Source organism: Xenopus laevis, chromosome 2L (assembly GCF_017654675.1).
Source record: "Xenopus laevis strain J_2021 chromosome 2L, Xenopus_laevis_v10.1, whole genome shotgun sequence".
Classification (NCBI taxonomy): domain Eukaryota; kingdom Metazoa; phylum Chordata; class Amphibia; order Anura; family Pipidae; genus Xenopus; species Xenopus laevis.
In genome coordinates, this window is record NC_054373.1 from 21,010,726 (window position 1) to 21,035,635 (window position 24,910).

General features: G+C 41.4%; 2 protein-coding genes across 10 annotated transcripts in view; one reads left to right on the plus strand and one right to left on the minus strand.

Moving 5' to 3' along the window:
- arl13b.L (ADP ribosylation factor like GTPase 13B L homeolog) overlaps positions 1-6,525 on the minus strand; it is a 44,196-nt gene extending 37,671 nt beyond the window's left edge. For 5 of the 7 annotated variants that reach the window (XM_018245976.2, XM_041581596.1, XM_018245981.2 and 2 more), the window contains exons 1-2: positions 5,900-6,041; positions 2,895-3,102 (exon numbers count right to left, since the gene is read on the minus strand). In XM_018245976.2, the coding sequence (XP_018101465.1) occupies positions 2,895-2,953 (59 nt within the window). In that variant the 5' untranslated portion in view covers positions 2,954-3,102; positions 5,900-6,041. Of the gene's footprint in view, positions 1-2,894; positions 3,103-5,899; positions 6,042-6,324 lie in introns of those variants that run through there. The other 2 variants (XM_018245978.2, XM_018245977.2) reach the window with 2 other exon arrangements.
- The window catches only part of pros1.L (protein S L homeolog), a 48,242-nt gene continuing 29,824 nt past the window's right edge, over positions 6,493-24,910 (plus strand). For 2 of the 3 annotated variants that reach the window (XM_018245972.2, XM_018245973.2), the window contains exons 1-3: positions 6,493-6,715; positions 18,812-18,969; positions 24,055-24,079. In XM_018245972.2, the coding sequence (XP_018101461.1) occupies positions 6,493-6,715; positions 18,812-18,969; positions 24,055-24,079 (406 nt within the window). Of the gene's footprint in view, positions 6,716-12,342; positions 13,166-18,811; positions 18,970-24,054; positions 24,080-24,910 lie in introns of those variants that run through there. The other variant, XM_018245975.2, reaches the window with a different exon arrangement.

Consider the following 24,910-nt stretch of genomic DNA (forward strand, 5'->3'; position numbering starts at 1 on the left):
AAAAGATTTGACTTTTTTTAACCATGCCGTTTTGTGACAGCACCCCCTAATATTCATGTCCATTTTACAAAATTTGGCAGGTTATGAAAGTTTGAACACATTTCTGTGGTTTTTATACGTTATTACAGTTTTGCTAATGAAGGTGAATTGCCCTTTAAGATACCAGTTTCCCCAAGAGACAGCTTATCTTAAATTGTTACAAATGTATCTAAGTATCTATTCTGGGCACTCTGCCAAAAGTCAATTAAGTAAGAAACTTTGCATCTTTTTCTGGCTGTTCAGTGCAGCAGATCAAAGACATTTCAGTAACAATCCGGGACTGCAGGTTCAGCTGTCAAAATTGGCACTGTCCCACGAAAAGCAGGACAGTTGGGAAGTATGCAAGTGCCATGCTATGAACATCATCGTACAATTTACAACCACTGGTATAATGTTAAGAACTGTAGCATATATGGTAATTAACCACTTATTGACATGTATAGACAGTGAGTAAATTAATATTTGGGTAGGAATTAAATGTAAATATCCTACAGGATAATTTGAGACATACAAGTCTACATAGCACAGCCCTAAGCCCAACATATTTCTCCACAGCACTGCAGTGACCTCTAACAGATCTCTAATAACGAATAGATGGATCATACAGATTAAAAGAGGTTTAAACATAAGCGGATAGTGGAAAACTAACACTCTCACTATGGTCATACTACTGTATAGATTGCACAGACATACAGTATCATTTTGGCCAATCAAATAGAACTTTCAACTGCAGGCTAGAAAGAGGTAGAACAGGAAGGCTAATAATAAATATGCATTAAAAAAATGAAGAGTAGTTAAAAAAAAGTGCTTAGAACAGGTCCTTCTATAACATATTATAAGTTTATATTAATGGTTAACTAGTAAAGGTTAACTTCCCCTTTCATGCTGCTTTGGTTACTGGGCAATAACCAAGCTGCATCACTAGCCTTTCAGTCATGCTCTCAGTACCCCATGAATATCCCAAAAGTACCCCAGGTGTAAGCAATTTTTATGTTACCTACATTGCTGCTGTTTGCTCCATAACAAAGGGGTGAAAGGGTGCTGAACTGGGCGGGGACAGAGAATGGCAGTGTTTCTATCTAAATGAGTAGGGAAATCCTGATCTCTTACATTCTCCATCAATCAACCTGAGTAGCTTTAAATCTGTGTCCTGAGTTTGTGCCATATACTATACACTAAAATCCACACCTGACAACATATTAAGTATACAGGTATGGGATCCGTTATCCACAAATCTGTTATCCAGAAAGCTCCAAATTACGTGAAGGCCGCCTCCCATTGACTCAATTTTAATAAAATAATTCAAATTTTTTCTCTGTAATAATAAAACAGTAGCTTGTACTTGATCCAAACAAAGATATAATTAATCCTTATTGGAAGCAAAACCAGCCTATTGGCTTTATTTAATGTTTAAACTATATTTTAGAAGACTTAAAGTATGGAGATCCATATTACAAGATGATCCCTTATCTGGAAAACTTCAGGTCCCATACCTTAGTACTCTTAATTCCATCAGCAAAATATATTAGGCTAATGCCACACTAGGGGGGCAGATTTATCAGGGGTCAAATTGAAAATTCAAATTGTAATTTTTGAATTTTGTCATGGTCAAAGATGTCAAATTCAACTAGGGAAGTTATTCAAATTCAATTAGAGTTTTTAAAAAAAATCTAATTTGATTTTCAAGATTAATCATACTCTGGCCCTTTAAGAACTCGATTTCAAGGGTTTTTTTCGGAGAAGCAACTCAAATTGAATATGATTCAAATTTGATTTGAGTTTTCGGGTTGATTTAATTCATCCGAGATTTTTTTTTTTAAATAAATTTTGATTGGTCGAATTTTGAATTTATGGAAGTTTTTTAATAAAATGAAATAGTAAGTTTAATAAATGTGCCTCTAGGTGTTTTCTGTGCTGCCTGAAAAAGGCTGGTTGTACCAGAATCTCAGCTTTTCAATGTTTTTTCAAAGGAAAGGACTTTGTGCAACAGTTAATGCAGTGTTAAAGGGGTGGTTCACCTCTAAATTAACTTTATAAAATGGCCAATTCTAAGCAACTTTTCCATTGGCCTTCATTTTCTTTTTTTATAGTTTTTGAATTTGCCTTTTTCTTATGACTCTTTCCAGCTTTCAACTGGGGTGGGGGTGTTTCACTGACCCCATCTAAAACACAAATGCTCTTTAAGGCTACAAATGTGTTGCTATTGCTACTTTTTTCGTCAGGAGCAAATTCGCAACGAATTTCCACGTTTTGCCGCCGCCGAAAAAATTCACGAAACTCCCACGAAAATGTGTGTCAAAATCGGCATCAAAATTTTTTTTGATGTGTGAAAAGTTGCTTGCGTCAAAATCGTTGCGCGTCAACACTATTCGGATGCCCATTGACTACCTTCTGCACCAATTTTAGAGTTTTGCAAATTTGTCGCCGTTTCGTGAATTTCACTGGATATTCCCAACTTTTCCGGCAAAGCAAAACAGGAGAAATTCGCCCATCACTATTTATCATCTTTCTATTCAGGCCCTCTCCTATTCCAGTCTCTTATTCAAATCAATGCATGGTTGCTAGGGTGATTTGGACCCTAGCAACCAGATTGCTGAAATTACAAACTGGAGAGCTGCTGAATAAAGTTAAATAACTCAAAAAAACACAAATAAAATAAATGAAAACCAATTGCAAATTATCTCAGAATATCACTCTCTACATCGAACTAAAAGTTAACAACCCCTGTAATTATTACATTCATTAATAAGTGACAATGGCTAGAGACAGATTAGAGGAGGCCCCCCTAGTTCCGAGGGCCCCAGGCAAATCCCTTCACACATGAAATACTCATCAGTCCCAATGGGGAAACTTACCTAACTGGTTCCCGCCAGCGCTTTAGCCAGTTACAGCAGTTCGCCATTAGACTGAACATTCCTGGAGCATGAGCAATGGAAACGGTGGGAGTCGGTACAAACAGGATACGGGATTGATCTGTAATCTTTCACTGGGGAGTCTGTCATGAAGATCCTTCCAGCATGGCTCCCACAAAGCTTTTTCCTCCCTGGGAATTCACTCTATTATCTGTGGAGAGGAACAAAATGTATAAGAGCCCATGCAACACATACATTAATGTTAATAAAGACATTCCAGTTATGCCTACTGCTCCAGCTGGGTTGTTACACTAATGTTGTCATAGGTTGTGTAGGTGATATTGACACACCCCAATGTAACATAGGAATTGCTATTCAAATATAGCTGCCTTCCCATTCCTGTATACTAGGCTTAAAGGACAAGGCAACCCCTGAAAAGATTGTGCCCTAAAAGATTAGCCTACCTATACAAGCTTGAGATGCACTCAGAATATGTAGAGGTTTTCCTGTAACAATAACATGCATCTCCAAATATCACCAAGAAGTAGAAAAATAAGATCCCATAATTCCTTGCTCTCACTCGCTGACCAAGACCAAGATTCTGTGCATAATTTAGTACCCAGGAATAACACATGCGCAGAATGGTGGAGGCACAGCAAGTCCTCTTCACTTTACTTCAGTTGCAACATCTACAGTAAGCGGCAGGGGGATATTAGCGCATGTGCGGATTGAGCTTGGCAGCCATCTTTTTTTTACATCGCTAAAAGGAAATACGGCAGCCGCAGTTATATCTGGGGTGAAGTCCCATACTGCAGGGATCTAAGCTAAAGTAAGCACTATTTGTAGAGAAAAAAAAACGTAGCAATTAGGAAGAGGATAAGGGTCTAACGGATGGGAAATAAAAGTTACAAAAGGGGGTTGCCTTGTCCTTAATCCTTGGGGGTTGTTCGTGTTCTTTAAGATGACGGCCACAGGGCATTTTGGCTTGCCAAGGACTTCTCAGGTAGAACCATAGCTAAATAGGAAAACATGGCTTGCACAGGGATACCCAACATTGTATTTCTACGAGTCACATTCAAATGTAAATGGGGAGCAACACAAGCATTAAAACGAGTTCCTGGGGGTGCCAAATATGTGCTGTCATTGGTTATTTGGTAGCCCCTATATGGACTAGCAACCTACAGGAGTCTTTGTTTGGCAGTACACCTAGTTTTTAGGCAACCAAAACTTGCCTCCAAGCCTGGAGTTCAAAAATAAGCCCCTGCTTTGAGGCCACTGGGAGTCACTGAATGGAGATCACAGAGCTGTACACAAAATAATGGTCTCTCCTATGGTTATACTGATGGGACCAGGTGGAAAATCCAGCCAGTCAAAAATCCCAGAAATCCATGGATACATTCTGTATATTGTTGCTTCAACGTGATCAACGACTCCTCTGGGGGCCAATAATATAGTTCAGTCAAGAACGACTATACACTTTTAGTATAGTACAGCTAGTAATCAACTGTCATCTTGCAATAGGTCTTTTTTCATTTTGTATTTACTTCCATTTTAGACTGTAAGATCTTTGGGGCAAGGATCTCCAACCTTTTGTGTGCTTGACAATAAGCACTAAATATGTATTGTAACTATACTTTGTATTAGGGATGCACCAAATCCAGGATTCAGCCGAATGCTTCTGTCCGGCCAAACCAAATCCTAATTTGCCTATGCAAATTAGGGGCGGAGAGGGAAATAGTGTAACTTTTTGTCACAAAACAAGGAAGTAAAAAATGTTTTTCCCTTCCCATCCCTAATTTGCATATGCAAATTAGGATTCCGGTTCGGTATTCGGCCGAATCCTTCATGAAGGATTCGGGGGTTCGGCTTGTATTTATGTGTATTGTATTATTATACTTATTTTTACTTATTATTATTATTATTATTATAACGATCCCCTGTTTCTCCTACTAATTTATTGTTCTGCTGTACAGTGCTTTGCCCTCAAGGAGATCTATACAAATAAAAATGTACATACATACTTCCATTACAGTTCTGTCTTACTCTAGTCTGACTTATGGGGGGGGGGGGGGTTGTCACCTTTAAGTTAACTTTTAGCATATTGTAGAATGGGCAAATGTAAGCAACTTTTCAACTTTTCAATTAGCACTCTTTTTTATATAGTTTTTTTGTTTGCCTTCTTCTCAAGCTTCCAAATGCTTTGTAAGGGTACAAATGTATTATTATTATTACTACTTTTCATTACTCAGCACTCTATTCAGGGCTCTCCTTTTCATTTTCCAGTCTCTCGTTTAAATCAATGCATAGTTGCTAGGGTAATCTGAACCCTAGCAACAAGATTGCAAAAACTGCAAACTGGAGAGCTGCTGAATAAAAAGCTAAATAACTGGAAAACCAACTGCAAATGCTCACAGAATATCCCGATCTAGATCACACACACGAAATGTTAAAATTCCAAGCCGAGAAGCTGCAGAACAAAAAGTTAAATGTTCTGAAAACCCAGCTGCTAAGTGACTTTGGGTTCAGTTGTCAATTGGCTCTTTGATTACTGCAAAACAAAAATCACACGACCCCGTGAAGCCCTATTGTTGTTGGTTGACAAAGGCTATGGGCAGCAAGCTGAATGGCAGCTCCCACTCACAAGAATATAGAGAATGCAGGTTCTCTGTACAAAGCAAGATCAGGGGCCACTGCTAGAACTCAAGGAGACATTTATTTTAAGAAGTCTGGGATCCCAATCTTAGAGAATGAACAGAGCTCAGCAATGCTTAACCTTCTAGTAAACATAAATAAACATTTTCCATCCATGGGCCCCTGAGATGCCAAGGACCCAGGGAAACTCTCCTCTCCACCCTTGTGCCTACAGAAAGAACAGCATTATTTCTATTATACGCCAAGTCTGTCAATATAAAACTATCTCCTAAACAAAGACAGCCGGATACATATCATTTTATAATTTGTCATCCATTCTTGTATTGGGTTTCCCACCCATCACCGACACAACTCACCGATAGTCCTATTTTCGAGGCCGCCCACCGCACTGATCATCCGCTAGCTGAGCTTCCAGCAAAACAGCGCGCCGCCATTGTATTGCCAAAGGAAACAGCTGGGACGTCCCAACGCAGCCACGTGACCACCTCACCACGGCTTCTTATTGGCCAGTGACTTAAAGGAATGAGGAAGGCGGGACCAGACCAGCTAAAACCAGGGTACGGCCGCAGGGGTTGTTAATGACGCGGTTGCTAGGAGCGTAACTATCACTACAGAACAGCAGCCATGTTTGGATGGTGAAGACTGGTCACGTGGTCGGGGTTTTACGCATGGTCGTCCCAACTCTCATCTCGCGAGATTCTGATGTCAGGAATACGCTGTTGCAAAGCAAATTAATAAGACTATTTTCTTGCTGTGGTTAGTTGTAGTATGAACAACTTACCGCCAGCAGAGCAGTCTGTGGCGCACAATATACAGGCACCTGCCAGTCCCTCCCCCTCACGCACCTGCACGCCAGCACCAGGAATCGCGATCTGATGGAGGAGTCAGCGGCAATAAGGGAAAGCCCTGAATAGAAATAACGAGAAGCTGCTGTGAGTCACGCACTGAGATGAGGTTGCTGGAGCTTCCTCCATTGTCTCCCTGTTTGAAAGAAGAGGCCCCGCCCCATGGTGATGTCACGGGAAGGAGGCGGAGGGGAGAGAGTGCACGTGAGAGACAGCAGCAGAAGGGTGAGAGAGAAGACCGGGGCGAGTACACACACACATGCACGCACGCACCCCCCCACCCCCTCGACTGGAAGGAAAAGCCGGTGTGTGGACTGACTGGCCCTGGTATGTGACTCACAGGGAGGGGGAGGATGTGGGGCTTCTGCTTTTGCTTTCTGCTCACTCACTAACAGGAATCACACCCTGCTCTGCTGCTGCACAGGAACCTGAAGGGACGGACTGACTAAGCAGCCAAAACACTGGCACTGTTGGGAATCAATGGCCACCAATGTTAACCCCCCTGGCCACCAATATTAACCCCCCCTGGCCACCAATATTAACCCCCCCTGCCCACCAATGTTAAACCCCCCCTGGCCACCAATGTTAACCCCCCCTGGCCACCAATGTTAACCCCCCCTGGCCACCAATGTTAACCCCCCCTGGCCACCAATGTTAACCCCCCTGGCCACCAATGTTAACCCCCCCTGGCCACCAATGTTAACCCCCCCTGGCCACCAATGTTAACCCCCCCTGGCCACCAATGTTAACCCCCCCCCTGGCCACCAATGTTAACCCCCCCCCTGGCCACCAATGTTAACCCCCCCCCTGGCCACCAATGTTAACCCCCCTGGCCACCAATGTTAACCCCCCCTGGCCACCAATGTTAACCCCCCCTGGCCACCAATGTTAACCCCCCCTGGCCACCAATGTTAACCCCCCTGGCCACCAATGGTAACACCCCCCTGGGCACCAGAATTAACCCCCTGGCCACCAGTGCTACAAAGGGGGCCCTGCCTACTAATGTTACCCATTCTGAAATGTTGGGAGGTATGTGACGACATATGTTCTAGCGCCCGTTAATTTAACGGGCTTAATGTCTACTATTTAATAAAATGTGTTCATTTTTTGTGTCTCTTGTTGGAGCTCATACAATGTATCTACTTTTATCTATCTTTTGTTCTCTGAAGGTCCCAGTGTAGTTGTGCAAACGGGTCAGATTTAATTTATTTTGGGTGGACTAAAAGTAATGTTTACTCTGGTCCTAACTCGGGTTCAGCTCCACAGGACAGTTTCACTCCAGGCATTTGGGGGTTAATGCAGTGACTGGGATAAAGGGACAGAGTAGGGAAGAAAGTCTCCATCTTGTAAAACATGAGGGTTGGCCCCAGCATAGGTCTGGTGGGTGGGGGGGCAGGGCCCATCATGTTTTTTTCCCGCCAGCCCTGAGCCCAGTCTGAACTTGGATGGCCCTGGGTTAGGGTTGCCACCTTTTCTGGAAAAAAATATCAGCCTTCCTATATATTTATCTTTTTTGCTTATTAATAACATTGGGATCAACTATCATTTTCACCGGCCAGGTGGCAACCTTACCCTGGGTTAAAGTGAACATAGGCTAAAAATATTGTACATTAGGTTTTGTGTGTCTATACCAGCTAGGGCTGCCACCTTTTCTGGAAAAAAATACCGGCCTTCCTATATATTTATCTTTTTTCCCTACATAACATTGGGATCAATCATCATTTTTACCGGCCAGGTGGCAACCCTAGTACCAGCCCAAGGCAACCACGGCCCTTTAGTAAAGGTCTGTGTCTCCAAAGATGCCACAGTAGCTTCTTTTCTGCTGATTCACTGCACATGCTCTGTGCTGCTGTCACTTATTGAGCTTAGGGACCCACTCACAATATACAGTTAGGATTGCCACCTTTTTAAAAATTCTTTGCCGGCTGGTGGCGGGCGGGACACAAAGGGGCGGGCCATGACTTCAAAATTGCCGGGCCGTGACGTCAAAAGGGGCGGGGCCGTGCCACGGATGCTAAAAGAGCCAAAAGAAAAGCTAAGTTCAAGGGGATTGGGGGCAGGCCGAGGGCTCTTCTTAATCGTATTACAAATTTACAAGCAGCTACATTGCCGGTAAATTTTTAATACCTGCCCCGGGTAGGCCGGTAAAATACTGGCCGGGTGGCAACCCTATATACAGTACACATAGAATAGAAATATCACTTTATAAGGCTGATTAGTCATTAATACAGATAAATACTAGATGGCAGCACAGAAACCAGTGCAATTAGCATCAGAATGTAATAATCAGCCCGGTAGCATCATCTTATATTACAGACCAACCTCATTTTCTGCTTGATAATTTACAATGACCCTAAGCTTAGCTTCTCAACAGCTGCTCAGAGCCCACTGAGCACTTTCTAAGAGGTTGACCCTTTGTAACAGCCAATATCTGGCAAAAATCAGGCAGATATTGATCAGAAAGTTTAATGTTCACATGGTTCAAGAGTATGTTTTAATGCAGTCCTTGTCCCAATGGCCTACATCAGGCCAGTGCAATATTTCCCACCTCAAGGTGAACATATCGGTGAAAGATCAGCTTGTTTGGTGACCTCACTGATCTTCTCAAGGAGAACAATGGGAACTGGTTCTCTGCAAAGAAAGAAGATCCCACTTTCAACCAGAAATATACACCAACATCAGAACGGTATAGCTGGAAGGTAGCAGGTTGGACATACCTGAGCTCAAATCTTTTTCCCAAATTGGGGATGTGGCCCTCCTTCAATACTTGCTGCCCCTTAATGTGAACCCTGAACTGCAACCTTGCTTGGCTACCTGATAAAGGATGAGTGAACTTTGTCAGCGATAAATAGCACAGAGGGATCCAGGGCTGCTCCTACCATGAGGCAAGGTGAGAAAAGCAGTAAGAGACAAACTTCCAGGGTGGTCATAATCAGATCGAGATTATATACTTGAAAGTTTCTTTTGTTTCCACTGGCTGTGGTGTTTCTCCCCTCAGTTTTTCTAACCTGTATAGTCAATTCCTGTACCTCGTCCTTGGTACCGGCATTCAATTGAAAATGTAGTTGGTGGAACAGACCAAGGTGGAAGCAGAGCTTTGCTGCAAAAAATCCTTTATTCACACAACATGTTTCGAGCAAAAATGCCCTTTATCAAGTGTACAAATTACCAATTAACACACCATCTTTATAGAAAATAGGTGGGAGGGGAAAAGAAAGTGGGTGTAAACGCAAAGTTGTCACGTTTACGCCCACTTTTTCAGCATTACAGCAGCATATGACAGATTTATTATCATGGTCACACATTGTTTTGATTGAGAATGTATGGTATTTACCATGGCTCCACCTTCTTAGTTGAGCAAACACCAACAATTAAGAAACTGTTTGCCACCTTGGTGATCTGGAAACAAGCTGATATAATTTGCTTGCATTATTATTGCTAGGTGCTTTGGCACTCCCTTCAGAGTGCTACTCACTGTTTATATCACTTTATTACCTTATTGTAAGCAAAACCAGTCTATTGGGTTTATTTAAGTATGAAGATCCAAATCCAGATGAAAGATCTGTTATCCGGAAAACCCCAGGTCCTGAGCATTCTGGATAACAGGTCCCATAGCTGTATATATTCATGTTAAATGTTACCAAGATAAATAGTGCTTGCCCTGAAAAGGCCTTCTACTTTCTTGTTTCATTTGGAAAAAATTGCAGTGGGGCTGATATTTGAAAGTAGGTGCTGCATTACACAAGTGCAGTTGCCAACAGCAACTAACTATCAATTTATGAGCAGGCTATAACTAGAAAATTAAAGCAAACACTTGATCTGACTAATACTCTGACTACTTCCCTTAATTTGGGAAGTGTTGGCTTAAAGGACAAAGAAACATCATTTTGTAAGGTAAACAGTGACAGGCCTCCACCTCCCTGCAGGCACTTCACTTCATGGTTGGGTAGCCTTCTGTTAACCAGAAGCACACACTTAAGTTCAGATAGAGTTGCAAATGACTTTCCTTGGCCGCCACCCAAAGCAAGAAAAATGTAACCTTCCTTTTTCGAGCGGGAGGCCATAAACCAGAAATTTCGACCATTTCTTGAGGAAAAAGCCTTCATCAGATAAGAGAACCAATACCCTCAGTTAAACAGGGCCTCCTTGCTCGAGTCATGTTTTACAATCCCATTGCCAGAGGAACACATAGCAGTTAACCATTTTATAGTCTCTATAGCGACACATCTCCAATTCTGTGTCCGTACTATAAGGAACCCAGCTATAGAACCCCACTTTTTGTTCTGGGATATAGTTTTTGGTTAACTTGTTAGCCTACTATAGAGCAATATGAACTTCATGTGTTCCTTTGGTATCTCCAACTGGTGGCACTGGCTGGCCTTCCAGTGTAAAAGTAAAAAACCCCAGCAGGTGTCAGGCTTTCTTTCCCCCCAACATGTGGCCTTGTATGCATATGCCATGTTCATCCCCCATTTCTATATGAGAACAAAGATGCAATTGAGTTAAGGAAAGGTGACAGTTAACAAATAAACAAGGTGATTGAAGCAAGGAGGAAAAATAACTATGATACCCTGTATGAAGGTCTAAAGTGGCTGACAAGTGCTGGCCTGGTAGATGGTTATTATTTTGAAGTGCATGACTTAGCACTAACAGTCTCAATAAAGTTTTATCTGCTGTTGTCTAATTATCTTGTCGGTGACTGGAAGGGGCTGGTGGGTGATTGCAGAACAAATATTCAAAGAATTATGGGACGGGTTAGATTAAAACTTTGTTTTAAGAGCATGTAGAACTGATACATATTTATCCAAATCCCAGTCAAATACAGTAGTTCTCTGCCATAAAATTCTGTGTTTGTTTTAAGAATATTTAAAGCCACAGACGCACGTCCTTATAAATCATTCCTTATTATAGATTAAGTGGTTTAGCGTGTATGCTTTTGATATTTAATCCCTGCTACAGCTATATTGTAAGCAGACCTTCACCCCACTGTTGAATGCTACAAACCACAAAGCCCATTAGTAATTGAATTGCACAATAAAAATAAATATAAAGTCTGGGATTTTTTTTTGTAAGAATCTCTTACAGATACATTAATCTTAGCCTTTCATAGAAATATGCTGATATGCAAGATATATATATATATATATATATATATATATATATATATATATATATATATATATATATATATATATATATATATATATATATATATAGTGAATAAAGCACCCCCTCTTGTAAAATATAAGGAATAAGTTACAGAGTAGTTCTATGACCACATAAAAACATAAGGCCGAATGTGTTTTTATACAGGTCATGGAGCTCCGAGGTGACTTCTAATTATTTATCTTATTTATTATAATACACAAGTTTCAGTGAGTCATGTGACAGAAATTACATCACTAAGCTCCAATTATAACAATGACATTAATGTATATATATATATATATATATATATAGTGAAAAAGGATTGGTTATATATATATATATATATGTATACACTGTATGTCAGGTGAAAAAATCTTGTCATTTATTGTGAAAATATCATCATAATCCGACGTTTCGGTCCCACCTGGGGACCTTTTTCAAGTTTCATCCTTGAAAAAGGTCCCCAGTGGGACCGAAACGTCGGATTATGATGATATTTTCACAATAAATGACAAGATTTTTTCACCTGACATACAGTGTGTGCTGATCCTTTCTACAACATACATACTTCAATTGATCTTGCACCACTGGAATTACCTTCGTCTGGAGTGCTGGTACTGTGGGAAAATATATATATATATATATGTATATATATATATATATATGTATATATATATATATATATATATATATATACACACACACACACACACACACACACAGTTAAAAGGAATGACTGCTTTGGAGAAAAGTAAATTGCTGCTCCCTCTAATCCTCCTATTTCTCATGCAACTGTCCATAGTAAATACTGGCCTCCAGCTTGTTTCAATATTAGTGTAAACTGTAAAGTCCAGGTAATGTAGGTAAAATATAAACAAATGTTGGCACAAACTGGATCAGAGCTTCACATCTATTTTTTTAGAATTGCACAAACTGCACATGAACAAACACTAAAGAACTTAACTTTGTTTTTAGTTTTATATCAACCAGGCACCTGCGAGCTCTGGAACTGAACAGAAAAAAAACAAAAAGTTGTACAGTTGTCATTCACTGAAGAAACAAGCCAACCTGGACTGATAGCAGCCCACCCCCATTCAGCCCAACCTTGGCCTGCCTTTATTTTTTGTTTCCTCTGGCAGCCCCTAGTCCTTCCAGCTGTTGTTGTGCTCCCTGAGAAGGGGGGCTTGCTCATGGCTACAGTGTGCTTCATTGAAACTAATCTTCTCAGCAGGGAAACAATGTCTCTCTGCCGCAGTGTTTACACTGAAAGCTGCAGTTGTGCAACAATATCCTGATGAACCCAAAGTATTCCCACATGATACCTGATCCCAAGCTGTCCTGTTTGTGTACTGGCCAGTTTGCAGGGGAGGGATGTTTCCTGGAAATGCCCTGGGATCATTGGGCCTGTGTCCAGCCAAACTCTGCTCCCCCCCAAAAGAACAGGAGGCTGGGCTGAGCTGCCTTACATCCACACTATCCTGTGTGCAGGCCTGGCTGCTGGAGCCGGGGACCTAGCGAACAACTGCCAGCTTTGTGCATCCTGGTGGAGGATGGGGTTACTAGGCAAATTGTGCCTTGTGCTGCTCGCTTCCACTCTCCTGGCTGCCACTCTTGCTGAGGGACGCACGTGTAAGTACTGAGCTGTGCATCTTTCTGATAGGGTTGCTGCAGGTAAAACATATCTTTAATTATGCTTAATAACCATACATACATATTTTTACTTACATACTTCATAATCATTTATAATAATAATAATTACAACCCCTTTTTGCTGTACCCTTTTAGGGTAATTCTGATCCTAAGGAAAAGTGCTGTCCCTGGGTAGTCCCAGAAGTTTAGGGATCTACCTCACCACACAGTTTCAATATTTGCATACAACAGAAATATTGCATTATATAGGGGTCCTCCAAAAAGATATTGCTCCAAGGCCCATTATTCACTACTTAGTTGGCCTAAGACCTGTTGTTTGCTTTTAAATGGGTCGTTCACCTTCAAACAACTAGTTGTTTTCAGATAGATCACCAGAAAACAACTTTTTCCAATTACTTTCTATTTTCTATGTGTCACAGTTTTTCTAATATTGAAGTGGAAGGTGTCATTTTTCACCTTCTAAAGCAACTCTGGGAGGGGGGGTCGCCGACCCTGCAAACTGTTCTAAATTGATACATTTAGTTGATTTCTTGATTTCTTATCTTTGTCCCCGCTGAGCAAAATCTCTCAGTTTAGAATTGATACAATAGTTGCTGATACTCCAGAGATGCTGCTGAGAAATGTAGCAACTAAATGTTGCAAAATTGTAACAGCTGAATTACTGAGCTGCCAGACAAACACAAGAGACGGGGACATTCAACTTTAAACTTAGATTTTGGGAAAACAGTAAAAAATAAATAATGGAAAGTAAATGAAAAAGTCTTTATTTCTGGGGAACAATCTGAAAACCATGGAACTGAAAAAAGTGTTTGGAAGGTGAACAACCCCTTTAAAATCAACTTTTAGTATGACATAAAGAGTGATATTCTGAGATAATTTGCAAATGGTTTTCATGTTTGATTATTTGTGGCTTTTGAGTTATTTAATTTTTATTCAACAGCTCTGCAATTTTTAGTTTCAGCAATCTGGTTGCTAGGGTTTACCCTAGCAACCATGCATTGCTTTGTATAAGAGACTTGGATATGAATAGGAGAGGCCTGAATAGAAAGATGAGTGATAAAAAGTAGCAATTAAGTGGAGAGGATCTGCAGCACCTTCTGCTTTTGGATCTACTTGTGCCCCTTCAAGAAGCTGACAGTTTGTGAAAACTGCCACTTGAGGTACCATATATCCTCAGTTGGTAAAGCAAAAGTGACCAAACTATCTGACCAGATCTGGGCATTTAGCCGGAAGCATTTTCTGGTCACTTGTTTAAAAGCAAACACCTTATTGGTTGTTATGGGTTATTGCACCAGCGGAAACCTAGCACCTTATATTACTATGGGGCAAAACACATACCATTGCCACATTATGGGGGTATGTGTTAATAAAGAGACCAATAAAGAAGGAGGTTAAAGAAATAGTTTATTCATAAAGTGCTAGCCCACCGGTACTGGTGGCCAGATATTCATCAGATATTCACAAAAAAATGCTTGTGCGAGGAGGGTCGATGATAAAGAAAAGTAAACAGAGAAATGAAGCTACAGAGTCTAGATATAGCAGCATTCCCGGGAGTTCAGTACTTTGTCATATAGTTGAACTGTGTATTCTGCACTGATTAAGCAAGTGTGGGTTCTTATGGATCAGGGCCACAGCTTGTTTACATTCGCTCAGCACATCCTGTTGTTTCCCCACTCAAGGTTTATGCTAAGAAGGTTACATTCGATTTAAAAACCACTATCTCTGTACTTTAATATGTTCCTCTGATATCTATATAATATTCAGTGACGCTGCACACTTTAGAACCCTGTCTTTGGAGTAACTCTGAATGGCAGAAATACACAGCCTAGATCATAGTCAGGAGAGCTGCAACTGAGGCTTTAAACGGGTAGTTCACCTCTAAGCAACTTTTCAATTGGCATTCATTATTTATTTGTTATCGTTTTTTAATTATTTGTCTTCTTCTTCTGATTCTTTGAAGCTTTCAAATGGGGATCACTGACCCCAACTAAAAACAAATGCTCTGTAAGCCTACAAATGTATTGTTACTGCTACTTTTTATTATTCATATTGCTATTCAGGCCTTCTCTTATATTCCAGTCTTTTATTTAAATCAATGCATGGTCGTTAGTGTAATTTGGACCCTAGCAACCAGATTGTTGATATTGCAAAATGGAGAAATGAATAAAAAGCTAAATAAATAAAAACCACAAATAATGAAAACCAATTGCAAATTGTCTCAGACTATCACTCTCTACATCATACTAGAAGTTAACGCAAAAGTGAACAACCCCTTTAAGGGGTATGATGCACATTTGCTGTGGTGCAAGTGCTGGAGGGCAATGGCCGACAGGGAGACTTTGTCATCTGCGATAAAGGCTACTGCGGGATGATAGATCTCCCAAAAATGCTTTTCCACTAGCAATAATTGAAATCACTGTTGGCAAAACCTATGTGTCGCCTTGTTTCTCCAAAAACACTCTGGGCGTCTTCGCAATGTGTAGATTTTACCACCAGCGATATCTATTATTGCCAGTGGAGGAGCTTTTTTGGGAGATTTGTCACCCACAGTAGTGCCAATTTATTGCAGGAGACAAATCTCCCCATCACCCATTACTTTAAAATTCAGGCTTATAAATTACCCACTTGCACCTATGCCCAGAGTTAGATAACATGTGCTTTTCTGATATGCACAAGGGAGCCCTTTACAGGTATGGGACCTGTTATCCAGAATTCTCAGGACCTGGGGTTTTCTAGATAAGGTCTTTCTACCTTAAGTTTACTTAAAAATCATTTAAAAGGGAACAATCGTGAAAATGAAAATGTAATATTATCTTCAGCATACCGAAATAAGAAATTTTCTAAAAAAAAAAAAAATCAGTTATAATTTTGTACCGTTTTTGAAATAATCAAGTTTGTCTTCACTATTGCTCTCAGCATCTGTTTCTCTTCATTATCTCTTCATTCAGGAGTTGGGTGTCAGATGAATGATCCAATGTATCTTATAGGGGGATCCTTTTACCTAGAAAATGTATAAGAGTTCACTCTATTGAAATCACCAGAAATCCTGTCTCTCTGCATGTAGAATTTGTGCAAAAGGCATTTATTTTGTTAGATTTTGTCTGTACTGGAATCAGTTATTTCAGTGAGCTCTAATATATCTGCTAGGAAAGGAAGCCACCCTATAATATATATTGGATCATTGGTTGTATAATAACCAGGTTTACTGTCAAAAAGAGCCTCCTGTAGTCCACATAGGGGCTACCAATAGCCAATCACAGCCTGTATTTGGCACCCCCAGGAACTGTAGGCATGCTTGTGCTGCTCCCCAACTCTTTTTACATTTAAATGTGGCTCACAGGTAAAAAAGGTTGGGAGGGTCAATTCCACAGGGGGCTGCATCAATAGGTGCAATAGACTAAAACATAATTTTTTTAACCCAAAATGTAAGATGTGATGCAAAATGTTAACTGCAACTTGCATCTGATTTGATATCACATGTATAGTCAGTTGCATTTGGTTTGACAGTCTCCATTCTGGTGAGGTGGGCCAAGCAGTTATAGAAAAGTTTAGCAGCAATTGCACTGTACATTTTGATCACATGGGCAAAGCAGTTGTGAAGTTGCACAGGCTAACTGCCCAAGTATTCTTCATGTCCCCAGCTGACTTTTGTGCAATTTGTTGGTTCAAATATATATATATATATATATATATATATATATATATATATATATATATATTATTCTCAGGACAAATGGTGTAGGGGAGGGGCATTGAACCAAATGGAAGCCTGCCAACAACTTTCTGCAGAGCAAAAGGGATTTACTTTACTACCCATAGACTTTCCTCTGCTGAACAAAGACCAAAGGAAATGACCTGAACTATAAACATTCACTCTAATTAATCTAACTGGTGACTGGCTATTAGAGAATATTTAGCTGAAATGCACATTTTTGATTGCAGATTGTTGTTAAATCTACCTCAAAAAATCTATCAGAAAAAAAAAAAAATCAGCACGGCCAGTTATTAATTTGCCAGAATATAAATGATACAAAATTACATAAGCTTCTCCCTCCCTATGATTTATCTGAGACCGGGTCTCATAATTACAAGTTTGATTTTTATTCCTGTTCAGTTTTAAAGGGGTTGTTCACCATTGAGTTAACTTTTAGTATGATGTAGAGCAGTGCTGTCCAACTTCTGTGGTACAGAGGGCCAAAATTGTAGTCAGTGTTGGCCACTCCCCCTTTTAAACCACACCCACTGTAAACCACACCCATATTACCACAAGAACTTTTAAAGGAAAACTATACCCCCAAAATGAATACTTAAGCAACAGATAGTTTATATCAAATTGAATGACATATTAAAGAATCTTACCAAACTGGAATATATATTTACATAAATATTGCCCTTTTACATCTCTTGCCTTGAACCACCATTTCGTGACTCTATCTGTGCTGCCTCAGAGATCACCTGACCAGAAATACTACAACTCTAACTGTAACAGGAAGAAGTGAGGAAGCAAAAGGCAGAACTCTGTCTGTTAATTGGCTCATGTGACCTAACATGTGGTTTGTATGTGTGCACAGTGAATCGTACGATCTCAGGGGGCGGCCCTTATTTTTTAAAATGGCAATTTTCTATTTATGATTACCCAATGGCACATACTACTAAAAAAGTATATTATTATGATAATGGTTCATTTACATGAAGCAGGGTTTTACACATGAGCTGTTTTACTCAGTATCTTTTAATAGAGACCTACATTGTTTGAGGGGTATAGTTTTCCTTTAAGATCATATCCACATTAATGGTGGCAGCACACCAAAAAAACAAATGGTTGGTGCTCACTGCAGGGAAATCCCTCATCATTCATATGTAAAAACATACCCTGAAATACATAAGCCCCATCCTCCCCTGTGGATAATACAGCAACCCCCCAACACATGATTAAACACCTTAGGGGCCCTTAACAACAATTTCCAAATGCTAATAAACCCCAAGAACAAACCCCTAACAGGCTTACATTCCACAGGTAGCATAGGGCAAGCAGAGAATGGCACACACAAGCAGCACTGGGCAATCTGAGAATGGCACACACAAGCAGCACTGGGCAAGCAGAGAATGGCACACACAAGCAGCACTGGGCAAGCAGAGAATGGCACACACAAGCAGCACAGGGAAAGCTATCATTCTAATAAGTACAACATACAGTTACATATAGTAAGCAGACACAGCATGCGGCCCGCGGGCCGCCAGTTGGACAGCCCTGATGTAGAGAATGATATTCTGAGACAATTTGGAATTGGTTTTAATTTGCTTGTGTTTTTTGCATTATTTAGCTTTTTATTCAGAAGTTTTCCAGTTTGTAATTACAGCAATCTGGTTGCTAGAGTCTAAATTACCCTAACAACCATGTATTGATTTGAATAAGAGACTGGAATATGAATAGAAGAGGACTGGATAGAAAGACAAGTAATAAAAAGTAGCCACAACAATACATGTGTAGCCTTACAGAGCATTTCTTTTTTAGATAGGTTCAGTGACCCCCCATTTCAAAACTTTGGCCTGTGATGATATATAACCCTAAAACTCTTTCGACGCCGAATGTACAAAAACTAACTTGCTGTAATGTTTATAAAGTTTTATCTCCTCAGTATGCCTCAGAGTTCCTCAGTCGTAAACGCCGGGCCAATTCATTTCTTGAAGAGAGCAAAGAAGGGAACTTAGAAAGAGAATGCATAGAGGAACTGTGTAATAAAGAAGAAGCCAGGGAGATTTTTGAAAATGTACCTGAAACGGTAAGAATATTTAAATTAAAAGACAAGGAGAAGCAAATTGATGGGGTTGGGGTGCACTTTGTTAGGAACACTCAGTGAATTAATTCTAAAAAAAATTCCTAACCATTTAAAAAAAAAAAAAACCTGTCTGCTACTACCATCTCTCCCTACTATACCTGCTATCCCACAGTCACAGTCCCTTCCCAGAGACTATTATCCCTCTGTTACTATAGGCACCATCTCTCCCTACTATACCTGCTATCCCACAGTCACACTCCCTTCCCTGAGACTATTATCCCACTGTTACTATAGGCACCATCTCTCCCTACTTTACCTGCTATCCCACAGTCACACTCCCTTCCCAGAGACTATTATCCCACTGTTACTATAGACACCATCTCTCCCTACTATACCTGCTATCCCACAGTCACAGTCCCTTCCCAGAGACTATTATCCCTCTGTTACTATAGGCACCATCTCTCCCTACTATACCTGCTATCCCACAGTCACACTCCCTTCCCTGAGACTATTATCCCACTGTTACTATAGGCACCATCTCTCCCTACTTTACCTGCTATCCCACAGTCACACTCCCTTCCCAGAGACTATTATCCCACTGTTACTATAGACACCATCTCTCCCTACTATACCTGCTATCCCACAGTCACACTCCCTTCCCAGAGACTATTATCCCACTGTTACTATAGACACCATCTCTCCCTACTATACCTGCTATCCCACAGTCACAGTCCCTTCCCAGAGACTATTATCCCTCTGTTACTATAGGCACCATCTCTCCCTACTATACCTGCTATCCCACAGTCACACTCCCTTCCCAGAGACTATTATCCCCAATGCTACTATAGACACCATCTCTCCCTACTATACCTGCTATCCCACAGTCACACTCCCTTCCCAGAGACTATTATCCACTGTTACTATAGACACCATCTCTCCCTACTATACCTGCTATCCCACAGTCACACTCCCTTCCCAGAGACTATTATCCCACTGTTACTATAGGCACCATCTCTCCCTACTATACCTGCTATCCCACAGTCACACTCCCTTCCCTGAGACTATTATCCCACTGTTACTATAGGCACCATCTCTCCCTACTTTACCTGCTATCCCACAGTCACACTCCCTTCCCAGAGACTATTATCCCACTGTTACTATAGATACCATCTCTCCCTACTATACCTGCTATCCCACAGTCACAGTCCCTTCCCAGAGACTATTATCCCTCTGTTACTATAGGCACCATCTCTCCCTACTATACCTGCTATCCCACAGTCACACTCCCTTCCCAGAGACTATTATCCCCACTGCTACTATAGACACCATCTCTCCCTACTATACCTGCTATCCCACAGTCACACTCCCTTCCCAGAGACTATTATCCACTGTTACTATAGACACCATCTCTCCCTACTATACCTGCTATCCCACAGTCACACTCCCTTCCCAGAGACTATTATCCCACTGTTACTATAGGCACCGTCTCTCCCTACTATACCTGCTATCCCACAGTCACGCTCCCTTCCCAGAGACTATTATCCCACTGTTACTATAGGCACCATCTCTCCCTACTATACCTGCTATCCCACAGTCACACTCCCTTCCCAGAGACTATTATCCCACTGTTACTATAGGCACCATCTCTCCCTACTATACCTGCTATCCCACAGTCACACTCCCTTCCCAGAGACTATTATCCCACTGTTACTATAGGCACCATCTCTCCCTACTATACCTGCTATCCCACAGTCACACTCCCTTCCCAGAGACTATTATCCCACTGTTACTATAGGCACCATCTCTCCCTACTATACCTGCTATCCCACAGTCACACTCCCTTCCCAGAGACTATTATCCCACTGTTACTATAGGCACCATCTCTCCCTACTATACCTGCTATCCCACAGTCACACTCCCTTCCCAGAGACTATTATCCACTGTTACTATAGACACCATCTCTCCCTACTATACCTGCTATCCCACAGTCACACTCCCTTCCCAGAGACTATTATCCACTGTTACTATAGACACCATCTCTCCCTACTATACCTGCTATCCCACAGTCACACTCCCTTCCCAGAGACTATTATCCCACTGTTACTATAGGCACCATCTTTCCCTACTATACCTGCTATCCCACAGTCACACTCCCTTCCCAGAGACTATTATCCCACTGTTACTATAGGCACCATCTCTCCCTACTATACCTGCTATCCCACAGTCACACTCCCTTCCCAGAGACTATTATCCCACTGTTACTATAGGCACCATCTCTCCCTACTATACCTGCTATCCCACAGTCACACTCCCTTCCCAGAGACTATTATCCCACTGTTACTATAGGCACCATCTCTCCCTACTATACCTGCTATCCCACAGTCACACTCCCTTCCCAGAGACTATTATCCCACTGTTACTATAGGCACCATCTCTCCCTACTATACCTGCTATCCCACAGTCACACTCCCTTCCCAGAGACTATTATCCACTGTTACTATAGACACCATCTTTCCCTACTATACCTGCTATCCCACAGTCACACTCCCTTCCCAGAGACTATTATCCACTGTTACTATAGACACCATCTCTCCCTACTATACCTGCTATCCCACAGTCACACTCCCTTCCCAGAGACTATTATCCACTGTTACTATAGACACCATCTCTCCCTACTATACCTGCTATCCCACAGTCACACTCCCTTCCCAGAGACTATTATCCCCAATGCTACTATAGACACCATCTCTCCCTACTATACCTGCTATCCCACAGTCACACTCCCTTCCCAGAGACTATTATCCACTGTTACTATAGACACCATCTCTCCCTACTATACCTGCTATCCCACAGTCACACTCCCTTCCCAGAGACTATTATCCCACTGTTACTATAGGCACCATCTCTCCCTACTATACCTGCTATCCCACAGTCACACTCCCTTCCCTGAGACTATTATCCCACTGTTACTATAGGCACCATCTCTCCCTACTTTACCTGCTATCCCACAGTCACACTCCCTTCCCAGAGACTATTATCCCACTGTTACTATAGGCACCATCTCTCCCTACTATACCTGCTATCCCACAGTCACACTCCCTTCCCAGAGACTATTATCCACTGTTACTATAGACACCATCTCTCCCTACTATACCTGCTATCCCACAGTCACACTCCCTTCCCAGAGACTATTATCCACTGTTACTATAGACACCATCTCTCCCTACTATACCTGCTATCCCACAGTCACACTCCCTTCCCAGAGACTATTATCCCACTGTTACTATAGGCACCATCTTTCCCTACTATACCTGCTATCCCACAGTCACTCCCTTCCCAGAGACTATTATCCCACTGTTACTATAGGCACCATCTCTCCCTACTATACCTGCTATCCCACAGTCACACTCCCTTCCCAGAGACTATTATCCCACTGTTACTATAGGCACCATCTCTCCCTACTATACCTGCTATCCCACAGTCACACTCCCTTCCCAGAGACTATTATCCCACTGTTACTATAGGCACCATCTCTCCCTACTATACCTGCTATCCCACAGTCACACTCCCTTCCCAGAGACTATTATCCACTGTTACTATAGACACCATCTTTCCCTACTATACCTGCTATCCCACAGTCACACTCCCTTCCCAGAGACTATTATCCACTGTTACTATAGACACCATCTCTCCCTACTATACCTGCTATCCCACAGTCACACTCCCTTCCCAGAGACTATTATCCACTGTTACTATAGACACCATCTCTCACTACTATACCTGCTATCCCACAGTCACACTCCCTTCCCAGAGACTATTATCCACTGTTACTATAGACACCATCTCTCCCTACTATACCTGCTATCCCACAGTCACACTCCCTTCCCAGAGACTATTATCCCTCTGTTACTATAGGCACCATATCTCCCTACTATACCTGCTATCCCACAGTCACACTCCCTTCCCAGAGACTATTATCCACTGTTACTATAGACACCATCTCTCACTACTATACCTGCTATCCCACAGTCACACTCCCTTCCCAGAGACTATTATCCACTGTTACTATAGACACCATCTCTCCCTACTATACCTGCTATCCCACAGTCACACTCCCTTCCCAGAGACTATTATCCCTCTGTTACTATAGGCACCATATCTCCCTACTATGCCTTCTATACCACAACATCGGCACACCATTTGTTCAAATAAGCAGTGATTTGCAATGCTATTTAGTTAATCAGGGCCTTTATGTGCATTTGTATAGAACTATAGATACAGAGATAGGGTGTGTATCAGTATACACACTGTACTCTTTTACTAATATCCTAATTTGCAAGACCTCTAACTGAAACCCTGCTAAGTGTTTTATCCATCCCGATTGATTGCTAGCATTCAGCATATGACTTGCTATTTGCAATTAGTCGTGTTTGTGATGTAATTGCATGGAAAACATTTAATAATTATACTAGTTGTTTACCTTTCCTTTTTTAACATGAACACTGTTCAAACAGTGATTTAGGTTAATGAGGCATTATTTATGTGAAAAATAATTCATGGTTATTTTGTTTTCTCTTTGTGAGCCTAGAAAAAAGCAAAACCATGAGATCAAGGCAGAGGGAACATTTAGTAACCTTATATTTTACAGCAATGGTTTCTTATTTCTTGTTTATGAAGAAATATGACCTCTGGGCATTACTGTATAATTATTTAGCACTTTGTCATAATAATTGAGCAGCGCTGTATTCAATATGCAGTTGGTTAGCAATATGACCCTTTAAGGACAATACAGAAGATTACCAGCGTTTCCCTCCCCCTTTACGATTTCTAGCTCGGTGAGCAGACAGCAAAATCTAGCAATCACCCTTCCTGTAGCTTGCGTAATAACCTCTTGGACCCCCTCTCTTGCTTAGGGCAGGCAGTAAGAATAGGACCCCATTGTGGCCTCTACAGCCTCCTAACTCACACAACTGAATAAGTGTGTAGATTTCACCCAGACTGCACTTATGCATTTAGGCCCTTGTTCAGCAGCAGCTACCATTTGCAAAAGATGTGACGCTAATGCATATTTTTTTTTCTTTTTTGTAGGAATATTTTTACCCAAAATATTTAGGTAAGTTAACTCTGATATGTGTTTGCAACTTTTAAATATTTTATAGGTGACAGTCATACTGATTGAACGATCCCTGCCAGAAGTACAGTAGGAGGGGGACAGCCAATCACAGCCCTGCAGTCACACAAGCACAGACAGGCTTCAGTTCCCTATCAGGTCCTGCTAGCTGCTGATTGGTTCCTGTCCTACAGTGTAGTGAGCTGAGAGCCGCCGGCTCCCCTGCACAGCCTGGGAATTCAGGGAACATGAAGTGAAAGAGAAGGGAAGGATTATTAGGGTTTTTGCAGAAATATTCAATAAATCAGCCTGAAACACTACATTTTAAGCACAACTCTTCTATATCTAAATGAGTATAACGCACTGGTTTGTTCTTATTTTTAACACAAAATGTCTCCTTTAATATTTATTTTAATCTGCACTGCTGCGTTCCGTTCGGTACACCTGCTTGGGAGAAGAAGGAAGACAAGGCACATGTACGCAATTCCAGTGACATCACTGGTGCACACTAGTAATTTTTAGCCAAGTTTCACAGCAAAAATGATGCCCATAGACTCTAATTGGTGAAAAAAATGTTGTCGCCCATAGACTTCAATGCATTTTGGTGAATTTTCATAGTTTTGCAAATTTTTGCCGAAGCGAAATGGGTCCGATTCGCCAATCACTGCACACCGAACCCAACCTGGTGCAGAGAGCTTGGGTGCCCGTGTGCCTGGATCTGCACACATCTGGACCCAGCAGTAGCCTAGAATGAGGGGCCTGTTTGTATGTAGCCTAGGGAACCCATATGTCATTAATCCACCATAAAATAAAACTACAATCACCTGACAAGCG